Source organism: Trachemys scripta, chromosome 16, assembly GCF_013100865.1.
Source record: "Trachemys scripta elegans isolate TJP31775 chromosome 16, CAS_Tse_1.0, whole genome shotgun sequence".
Taxonomy (NCBI): domain Eukaryota; kingdom Metazoa; phylum Chordata; order Testudines; family Emydidae; genus Trachemys; species Trachemys scripta.
The window spans coordinates 12,294,731-12,306,084 of NC_048313.1; the positions used below are offsets into that span (position 1 = coordinate 12,294,731).

Consider the following 11,354-nt stretch of genomic DNA (forward strand, 5'->3'; position numbering starts at 1 on the left):
TTGTGAAACACACTCAGTTCATAGGTACAGATAAGAGTAGTCAAACCCTCGCTGGACCCTCTGAAATGGGAATAACAATGTAGCATTTATACAGCACTTTTCATGCAAATGTGCAAGAGTGGTGTGCAAACCTTACTTAGCTGACTTGTAGCAAATCTAGGAATCACTTTGCCCGGCACTGAAATGCAGTCTTGTCTGAAGTGAAACACACCAGCTGTTTTCACAGCATACAGTAACAAAACAATTGGGTTTAGACATTTGGTTCCACCAGGGGAGGTGTTTCAGGTTGATCAATGGGATCAAACTGAGGAAGGGTTTCAGGTCAAAGCTTGTGCCTCTAGTCTCGGACACAAGATGAATGGATGGTACTCTGGCTTCAGAACAGATCTTTCTGGGTACTTCTCTGCCCCCTTTCTATGTACATTTTATTAGAAAAGGACTGTAAAATAGTCACTTAGACACTTTACCTCTTCAGTATGCAAATGTAAATACATTGTAATATAGGAAATCTTGTGTTTAATATAAGAACAAGCTGTCCAATTTCTGCTGTACATTATTAAAGTTTGTTTTATTCACACAAACTGTTGGACTCTCTCTCTCAAACCCAGCTTGCTGTGGGTAACCTGCACAGAGTTAGCCCTAGCCAATGGGTATAGCTGTCTACAAACAAGGAGTGGAGGAGGAGTAACCAGCGATAATGGGCTGGTACTTGGAAAAATAAACTAGACTAGGAGGTGAGGGGCGGTGTCAGACTGAAGCAGCCTCCACAGTCAAATGGGAAAGGCCTAATGCTGTGGGACACTTAAACAGGATCCTGGAACCTGTACTGTAGACAATGGCCCTGCCTTGATCCCTGGGAACTCACCTGGAATGACCTTGGGCTCTTCCTACTGTCAACTCGAATAGGTGAGTCTGGTCTAATTTTTTTTCCTGTGCATCACATGATCTGTCTGCATGACTTGTCAGCAGTTGGGATTGAACCCAGGTCTGCTAGCCTGAAGCCAATGACACACACATGTCATCCACCAGCTAGAGTCTATAGCAGCTCTTACCCTGTGGGCAATACACCTTGCCTTTACCTTGCTGTTTCCCAAACACTGAGTCACAACCAGGTTGTAGACTGGTCACGGGCCTGCTGTGGCGGGGAGGTACCCACCCCACTCATTGTAGCAGTGGGACTAGGCACTGTGTGACAGTGCCACTCCAGTTTGGACTGGCCACCTCTGTCACGGAGGGGTAGGGCTGTGATCCTGTGCAGTGAGTCCCAATTCCTGGAGCGGAGGGGGGTCGGGGTCAGGACCAGCCCTGCAGGATGGGAGCTGTGGGGTGAGTGCAGGGCAGGCTTGCTATCCAGCCCCCTATCCTCATTCCCATCCGGGGGGGCTTCCCCTCGGTGTTATACCAATAAAAACTAGCAGGATCTTATTAAAGGGGACAAGATAAAGATGCCACATTTATTATGATTTGATTTATGACCAATAACTAATATCTTAATCCTAATACACACACATTATACCTAATACACACACACTCTCTCTCTCTCTATCCATCCATCCATCCATCCATCAGATGTTCTGCAGCTGCTGCATAGTTACCAGTCCTGCTTGAGTTTGCAGCTTGGGTTCGTAGCTTGTGGCGGTAACTGGCCAGGAAAGCCAGGCACAAGGACGAGCTGGGTCTCTGTTGGGCATGCACCGATGCCTTCCATGTTGGCAGCAGAATGTTACCCTCCTCCAAAGTTTTCCATCTCACCCATCCTTTTTGTAGGCTTTAGTTTGAATTCAGCATCTATAAGTCTTGCTGTGTCACGCTGCTTTCAGGTTTGGTGATTGATCACCCATCAATTGCAGACATGACTTTCAGCCTAGGACCGGGCTTTGATCTTCCTTCTATTGTACCTTTTTTTTTTTTTTTTTTAGGGTGGATTCTTTTTACTTTGTTAGGGCTCTTGTCTGCATCTTCAGCCATTGGTGTTTGAACTCCATTTAATCAGGACAGGCTGGGGCTGGAGGTTGATTCCATCATCCATACATTCCTCATTCACACATCTAAACTAATAAGATTACAGCAGGGTTTGCAAAAATGAAGGTTGCAGCAAGCCCTTACAAAATGGAGTAAGCGTTTTAAAATGGGGTGTGAATTACAATATGGCAAACAGTGAACAGAAGTTACAATATAGACCAGTATAATGGATGGCAAATAGTGAACAGAAGTTACACTGTAGGCAAGTGAAATAAATGGTGAACAGAAGTTACAATCCTGAAACAGTGCAAGTCTCAGTGATTTAAGCAGGAATTGGATTGATAGAGAAACTTACAAAGGCAGCTGACTGAACAGCTATGGCTCTTAACAAGCATCTTAATTAGCCAGTTATTGGGGTAACCGGTTTTATGAATAAATATTGTTTCATTCATAAAACTTTACTTATGAAGTTACATTAATAAAGTGAACAATTAAAAACAATTTCATCAGTTCTACATTGGCACCAGGCTGGGATCAGGGTGGAAGGTATGGCGTGGTGGAGGGGAAGGATGCTGGCCTATAGTTTTGGGCCCCCACCCACAAATTTGGACCCTGGGTGGGTTGCAAAAGACACTGCGGTGGGTGAGTCACCTTACTAAAATGTTTGGGAACCACTAACCTAGACTCTTACAAATGCAGTGCCTTGGCTCCTACGGTTTTACAGCAAGGGAACTGCGTAACAGTGGCTTCACTGTGTGTTTTCCAGTGAAGGCCGAGCTGGAGAGCTCCATGGCCAGCGAATAATGGCTTAAAACTGCACTAGAATTTTAACACTGGTTACCGGGTTAGCTTCACAGGAGTTAAACACAGCTTTAGTGACCTTCGTTGGCTACCACACTTTAAAAAAATACCTTTTTGCCGTCCACTGGGCTCGCCTAAGCTAGGCTGAGCTGGAAATGGAAGTTTTAGGTTCCCAGCCCTTCACCCCCATCCACTAGGTTTCTGTGGCCATCTATTAAAAGTGGTCCTTTTGGTAGGTGGTAACAGATGTAACTGCACCTGTGGATGGCTTATTACTAAAAACCTACCCCAAGGAAGGTTTGTGGGCCCCCTCCCTCCAGACTGACTGTTTCAAAGTGGAGTACGTTTTAGGCCTCAGTTGTATTTGCTGTTCAAAGTGCCTGAGCTAATTCCCAATTAGCACCCCTTCTGAATAGAGCATGTCGTGAAAGGATAATGGGGCCAATCCTCTCCTAACATTATGGTGCCTTGAGTACCCCATGAGATCAGACTAATGGACTTAGCTCTGGGGAAGCTGCCATCTGGGCCTAGCCTTGGATTTTAACCCGTAATAGCCTTTCTCTAGCACACCCTGCCCCCTGCTCTCTCAAAATGCAATCCCAGGCTGTGATGTGGGCAAAGGGGGGAGGTGTACATTACCTCACCCTGGGTGGTGCCGCATCAGAGCTAGACAGCCAGGTGTACTCAGGTGTGTCTCTTCCCCCATTACTCTGCTCAGACACCTGCCGGGCTGCAGATCTACAAGCATGTGGCTAGTACAGCCCAGGCCTTCTCTAGGGCACTAGCTTGAACTCAAGCTACTCTCCTGGCAGCCGGAGGATGTGTGCAAGACAATCAGGATGGTTACAAACGAGTGTGTGTGTCTTGTAAACATGTGGGCAAAATCCTGGCTGAGTGAAAGCAAACCCTGTGTTGGGCCAGGCTCTATGAATGCTCCTCCTAACTGGAGAAACAAATCCACTTTTACTACACTTACGCCAAATCAGAAGGGCAAATTCCCACTTGTTCCTATTCTCAGAAGCTGTTGCCGTTTCTCTGTGTAAACGCTCTGACCTCCGGGTGCTTCTGTATTGAAAACTTACAATAGCTTTTCTGCACCAAAAAGAACGAGGCGTACTTGTGGCACCTCAGAGACTAACAAATTTAGTGCACCAGTGGCTGAGGCATCTAACCTGCAAGCTTCTGCTGTTGATTGCCTTAGCCTCAATAGGCAATTTAGAGGTGGGCAAACTACGGCCTGCAGGCCACATCCGGCCCACGGGACCGTCCTGTCCGAGCTCCTGGCCCAGAGGCTACCACCGGCCCCGCCCCTGCTGTCCCCTCTCCCCCACAGCCTCCGCTCACTCTGCTGCCGGCGCAATGCTCTGGGCGGCGGGGCTGTGAGCTCCTGGGGCAGCGCAGATGCAGAGCCCAGCCTGACCCGGTCTCTGTGCTGCGTGGTGGCGGTGTGGCCTGGCTGTAGCGCTGCCAGCCACCGGTGCTCCAGGCAGCGTAGTAAGGGAGCGGGGGGGGGGGGGGCTTGGATAGAGGGCAGGGGAGTTCGGGGGGGTGGTCAGGAGGCGGGGGTGTGGATAGGGGGCAGGGCAGTGGGGAACAGGGGGTTGAATGTGTGCAGGGGTCCTGGGGGGCAGTCAGGAAGGAGGAGGGGTTGAATGGGGAGGGGTCCCAGGAATGAGAGGAGGGGTTAGATAGGCTGGTGGGGGTCTGGGAGCGGTCAGGGGACAGGGAGCGGGGGTGTGTGGATGGGACAGATAGGAGGTGGGGGCCAGCCCCCTCCCCTAACCGGCCCTCCATACAATTTACGAAACCCGATGCGGCACTCAGGCCAAAACGTTTGCCTGCCCCTGGGCTAAGGGTTCTGCTGCCACCTGTTGGTAGATCTGCACATTGAATTACCACATAAACACCTCTCAGGTGTAGGGTTATGTCCTGTTCCCATTGTTCAGGGGCTGAAACTGAGGCTCAGACTGAAGTGACTTATCCAAGGCCCTACAGCAAGTCACTTAAGGAAGCAAGTACATAGAAACAAGGGGTCCTGACCCAGATTCTTTGCTTTTAATCCATACCGCCCTCCCTCCTCTCAAAGATCCCTTCCTTAGTGCTCCACTAGCAGACCCAGTGTCTCGGTTGCCTTGAGCAACTTAATCTACAAAGATTTTAACCATTCCTAAAACCAAAATGATGCAGGATCTTTTTATTACCTTGATTTTTTTTAATCAAGATGAGATCTTGGCCGTGTCCTGTGCTGATATCGCATCCTGTTAAGCCTCATTTTCTAACAATAAGATCAACTCCTGAGCTTTTTATAAGCCTCTTACAAGCTTCTGTGTGGTGTATTATCGACCTCAGCGGAGATCACCTCTGGTTGGTTTTGTCACTCTTAACTGCAGCCCCCCTCTAGTGAGGTACAAAGGATGCTGCAGCGTGGCTGAGGGATAACAGCCAGAAACACTACAAAGATGCCTTTGGGTAGCAGATAAATGTCTTAAAAAACCAACTCCTCTCCAAAGGGCCACATGAGGCTTTGTCTACTCACTGATGTAATTAATCTGTGCAACCCCCTTGGACAGACACTTCTCCTAGTCTCTGCCTTCTGTTGGCTAAGGATAGGGCATTGTTGGTGCACACAGATAGTGCCCGTTTAGTTAAAGCAGCACAATCCCCCTCGCATGGGCACATTTATACCAGTATAAAGGTGCTTTGCACCGGTGCGGCTCTTCCCACATGGGAAGGGGAATAAGCTATCCCAGTGTGTAGGGTGCCTGTATATTAACATAGCTGCATCCACGCTAAGGGGGTTGTTCCATCCTAGTTACAATGATACAACTTTGTGTAAACGAGGCCTTCGTTAGGCCTGTGAAGTGCTTTGAAATCCCATGGTCGAAGATGCTCTGGAAGCTCTAGGTGTTGGCAACCCGACCTGGTATTTATGTGTGGTGACCACTTCTCCCGAGGGCGGGGTTCATGCCCTGTGCTCGGATCTGGCTCCAAACTGCCCCAAAGTCCATATGTGTCTGGATCTAGGGCTTGAATGCTGCTCCATGTTGACTCTAACCTGGTGGGTCTCTCCCCGTCTCCAAGGATGATGCTTTTTTATATTGCTCCCATGAGCTTGTGAGAGGTTTGACCCCCTCTGGGAACAGCTGTTTCTGTTCAGTACTGGGAGGGTGAGGAGCAGATCCCTGCCAACCCTTTCTAAAAGGGCAATTCCAAGAACAAACCCAGCAAAAGGAGGGAACTCTACATAACTTGCATCATTCCGAAGAAGTTCCTGCAATGTTGGAGTCAAGCTGTTGTGAAATCTCCCTCAGCTGCCAGCCATCTGCCCCCAGACACTTGGCTTTTGCGTTCGTTCTCACTGAGAAATGTTCTGCAGCTAACAGTGCATCAGTTCATTCCTTGCTAAAAATTAAAGCCAGCTGCTGGATCCAAACCACACGCAGTGGAAATATTTTCTTGATGGTGTTTCAGGCCAGGCCCTGTTGCAGAAAAGCAGTTGGTTTTAGGTCCTGTCAATGCTACTGTCAAAACTGGGACAGCAATAGCTATGTAGGCATAGAATCAGAGAGTCGTGGAAACGTCAGAACCTTGAGAAGTCACCAAGTGCAGTCCCCTGCACTGAGGCAGGACCAAGTAAACCGAGACCAGCCCTGACAGGTGTTTGTCCTGCCTGTCCTTAAAAACCTCCAATGACGGGGATTCCACAACCTCCCTTGGAGGCCTATTCCAGAGCTGAACTACTCTTAGAGTTAAAGTTTTCCCTAATATCGAACCTAAATCTCCCTTGCTGCAGATTAAGCCCATTACTTCGCGTCCTACCCCCAACGGACGTGGAGAACAATTGGTCCCATCGTCTTTGTAACAGCCTTGAACATATTTGAAGACTGTTATCTGGTCTCCCCTCAGTCTTTTACTCTGAAGACTAAACAGGCCCAGTTTTGTTAACCTGGTCATACTGGGTCAGATCAATGGTCCATCTAGCCCAGTGTCTTGTCTTCTGACAGTGGCCAATGCCAAATACTTCAGAGGGACTAAACAGAACAGGGCAATTGGTGAGTGATCCATCTCCTATTGTCCAGTCCCACCTTCTGGTTTAGGAACACCCAGAACATGGGGTTGTGTCCCTGACCATCTTGGCCAATAGCTAGTGATGGACCTAGCCTCTATGAACATATCCTTCACAACATCCCCTGGCAATGAGTTCCACAGGTTGACTGTGTGTTGTATGAAGCTGAACTTCCTTATGTTTGTCTTAAACTAGCTGCCTATTAATCTTATTGGGTAGCCCCTGGTTCATGTGTTATGTGAAGGGGTAAATAACACTTCCTTATTCACTTTCTCCACACCATTTGTGATTTTATAGACTTCGATCATATCCCCTTTAGTGTCTTTTTTCCAAGCTTTCCTCAGAGGTCGGGTTTTCCAAACCTTTTATCTTTTTCATTGCTCTCCTCCGATGCTCTACAATTTGTCCACATCTTTCCTAAAGTGAGGCATCCAGAACTGGTCGTACTCTGGTGTTATCCCCACGCCTGCAGAGTGTTTACATGATTTGCACAGAGGATGTCAGACATACATCTTGCGATCCCATAGCTGTCTCATAGGGTCGGGCTCTTGTACTCATGCAGAGCCCCACTGAAGTCCTCAGAATTCTCCCTAGGGTCAGCTTCAGGATCAAGGCCTCTGTAAGGCTGCTGGGGCAGGGACCATGAGTTCTGTTTGTACAGCTCCTAGCGCACCGGGGGCAGTACTAGAAACAACCACCATAGAGATCCAGAACCAGAATCCAGGTGTCCAGACCCCAAGTGGCTGCGCTAGCCACTCTGCTCCCCATTATCCCCGGGTTCAGTAGGGCCGGCAAGGTGCGAGGTGCTATACAAAGCCATAATCAGTCATGTGACACATGTAAAACCTCCGTGTTTTAGGCTTATCTAGAGGGGAAGGAGGAAACCAGAAAGTTTGGTAATTTAGGGTCTGTAGCTTCTTCCCAGTTCCTCCTTCACATCACGGACCAGACTCTTCTTGGATACGTTTTGGGGGGCTCACAAACCCAGTGGGGGTGTGAGTAAATACACAGACACGATGCTTTTGCAATGGAGCCAGATGGACGACAGAGGGCGACACACGCCTGCAGATAAGTTGACTCCAGCCAAAGGAAGCCAGAGCTGCACATTCAGGTCCTGGTGTGTTTGGAGCCTGTGTTCTGATGGAGGCGGTTCTGTCCTGGAGGGAGCTCACCAGTGGGCCGTCAGTAAATACGTATTTTCCCTTCTGCCGCCTATTTCGCCAAGGATCTCAAAGCACTTTCCCAAGGTCGATTGGTGAGGTCTCCGAAGGTTCTGTATGGCATCGGTATAATTCTACAGATGGGGAAATGGAGGCATGGTGAGGGGAAGTGACTCACAGTGACAGGATAGGCACCCAGGCAGGCTAGGCCTGGGTCAGTACTTGGCTGGGGAACCTCCGAGCAACAGACAGCACTGTAGGAAGTGGGCTAGGGGAGACGCCAGGCAGCGTGGCCCAGTGCAGAGTGCTAAAGGCTGGGAGGCAGATCTTGGTTCGGCTGCCCTGACTTGCAGTGCGACCTTCAGCAAGTCCCCTTCTCTCTGTCGAGGGGGGATACCGGTGTTGGGGAAGATCCTTGCAATGCCTGGCTGAAAAGGACAGCGTAAGTCAGGCAGGAGGGAGCCCTTGCCTGCTCCCGCAGGGATGTGGTGAGGCCTCGTCGTGAACGTCTGCTGAGCCCCGGGAATGAAAGGCACCACAGAAATGCGAAGGCTGTTCCCACGTCTGATCCCAGACTGGCTTTGATAACGCGGCTGGTTCTCCCCACTCTCCGCACTGCACAGCCCGTGCCCAGGTGGGAGAGGAAACAGAGCGACTACTGAGACCAGTGCTGGGGAAGCAGGAAGAGCAGCGGGGTGGTCAGCTATCGTAGCCCTGGTGTCCCTTAGAAAAATCTGGGTTGGGCTCCATCACAGGAGTCCAGGACAGCGACTAAAGCTAGGGAGGTGGCAGCTCCTGTGGTTAGCTCACCAGCTTCTCTTCTTGGCTGGCATTGCTTTGCCGTGTGCCCTGTGCAAGTCATTCAGACCCTGGACTTTCAGAGGTGCTGCCGAGGCTCCGCATCTCTGAACACCAGGCTGCCAAGTGCTCTGTGCCTCAGTTCCCCCACCTGTCCAAAAGGGGGCGATGCGATGATTATTTATTTAACATGAACGATGTAAGTTGTGCGTGTCCCCTTCACACGCTATAATCCTTACCGAGGTCATACGTGTGTGCCAGCAAGTGTCCAGTTCGGTGGGCGTGTGTAGCTCACACCCACCTTCGCGTGTTCGTGTCCCGGGGGAGAACATGACTCTGCACTTCTGTATTTCACTTCTCCTTTTTGGTGCTTCCTATGAAGAAGCCCCCTCAGTGCTGCACTGTTTGTGCAAGGGTCACGGTGGCTAGGCCTACGTCTGACCTGCGTAAAATGGTCACCGGCTGAGCTCGGTTTTCGTGTTAAAGGAAAATGGATCTTGTGGGTAAGGCCATGCGCTGTGACGCAGGGCGCCTGGCTCCACTCCCAGCTCTGCCCCTGGCTTCCTGGGCGCCCTCAGCCCATTCGCTTCATCTCTCTGGGCCTCATTCCCCCAGCTGTAAAACGAATGAGAACCCGTCCCTTGGCTGGGACCTTTATGTCTTATAAATAATAAAAGGAAAAACGTTAATTGACTAAGGGGCCCAAAACATAACCTCTCTTTACGGACCCTGGTATGAATAGAAATGAGTTAATCTCTTTGTTTGATAGACGTTTAATGGAAAGCAGTTCCTCCTGGATTTAAACATCCCCTTGTAGCGTTTGCTACCAAACCGTGCAGGAAGGATGTGAAACCCTGATCTTGCAATGAGCGTACAGAGCAGGGTCTGGCCCTTGGTGAATGCACGACGACCAAATCATGACACTGACAAGCCGTAATCCATTTTCCAAGCTGAAAGAAATTCAAAGGGGGGGGCGCATGATTGGTGAAAAATACAGTAAATACAGGAGTTTCAAATGATTTAGCATTGCTAATCAGAGGTGTTATCACTAACAGCTGCACCTGTGAACGTATGACTGTTTTAACCCGACAGGGCCTCTTTCGATATAACTCCATATTATGGGGTATGCCTAGAAATACACCAGTCAAGATTTTCCCGGGTGTCTAGTGCTTCAGAATGCCTCAGTTTTGGGTGCCTGACTCGAGTCACCTGAAACGGACCCCTCTGAAAATCAGCTCCCTTCAAGGTGTATCAAGTTGGACACCCCAATTCGCTGGTCTTGGGCCCCCTTTTAATAATAATCATACATTTAATAATAACCTCTCTCTCTTTCTTGTATGCAGGCGTCAGAGTGTGACATCCAGGTCCCGTAACCAGAGGCTGGCCTTGGGATCCTGCAGGCTAGGCGCTGCAGCCTGCCCTCCAGTTCTCGGGCTGGGTTGTTGTCTGTGATGCTGTCACGGTGTGGGGAGGAACCCAGGCAAAGTCAGTGCTTGGCTGCCCCAGTTCTGGTCGAATGGGCTGCCGAGGATCTACAATGAAGCGGACAAGGAGGCAGGAGCTGCGATGGGCTCCTGAAGTTAGCGTGTTAGACTCTTTACCACTCAGGCTTCCACTCTGTAGGGACATAATTTCTGGCTCCCTGGCGGCGCTGAGATTCGTCTGTGCATGGCTAAAGACCGGTAGCACTCTTGTCCAAGAGCGCCTGAGCTGCCACGTGCCGGGTGTCGAGAGGGCCACTGTGGGATCACACGCTGGCCACCGGAGTTGAATTCTTCCCCGAAATACGAGAAAAGCCTCCAGTGGGTGCTGCCTGTTGTCCCCTGTCTGAGGTGGATGCCCCAGGCTCAGGGAACAAACATGACCGCTCTCCAGCATCTATCCTTTGCCCTTGCAAACATTACGGGGGTGGGGTTTATGTGTCTAAGGGAGGAGTTTCCTGAAGGAGGTGGAGCTTATATGCTATGGGGAGGGGTTTTCTGAAAGGGGTGGGGTTTATGGGCCATGGGGGGGGAGTTTCCCTGGACGGGGGCGTGGCCTCCCATCTTTAGAGGCGGGGCGTCCGTGGAAGCAGGCGTGGCCTCTCCCTGCATCGGGATGGTGGGTTTGAGCGAGGGGGCGTGGCCTCTCCATGCCGGGGCGGGGCCTGTGTGGAAAGAGGCGTGTCCTCCCTCCCCGTGGGCGTGTCCGCCGGCGGCTCCGCCTCCCCCGGGCCGATATAGCCTCGTGCGCCGGCGGCCCGCACCCCACGCCCGGCCATGACCCTGCGGCGGCTGCGGCGGCTCCAGCCCAAGGAGGAGGATGCGGCGGGGGCAGCTGCCCTGGACCCGGGGCCCGCCGGGGGCGGCCCCTTCCCGGCGCTGGGCGGCTGCCGGGCGGCCGAGATGCACCGGGCGCTGGCGGCCTCCGGGGGCACCTTGCCCCGGGCGCGCAAGGTACGGACCGGACCGGGACCGAGCCCCCCTCCCCCGACCGGACCGGGACCGAGCCTCCCTCCCCCGACCGGACCGGGACCGAACCCCCCCAGGGTCTGGACCCTCCCTGTCCCGAGGGCCCCCCCCCCCCCG

General features: G+C 51.3%; 1 protein-coding gene across 1 annotated transcript in view; it reads left to right on the top strand.

Annotated features, from left to right (window-relative positions):
* Positions 1 to 11,044: 11,044 nt before the first annotated feature.
* TAMALIN (trafficking regulator and scaffold protein tamalin) overlaps positions 11,045 to 11,354 on the top strand; it is a 20,615-nt gene continuing 20,305 nt past the window's right edge. The window contains exon 1 of the mRNA XM_034792624.1: positions 11,045 to 11,222. Coding sequence (XP_034648515.1) covers positions 11,046 to 11,222 — 177 coding nt within the window. The 5' untranslated portion in view covers position 11,045. The remainder of the gene's footprint in view (positions 11,223 to 11,354) is intronic.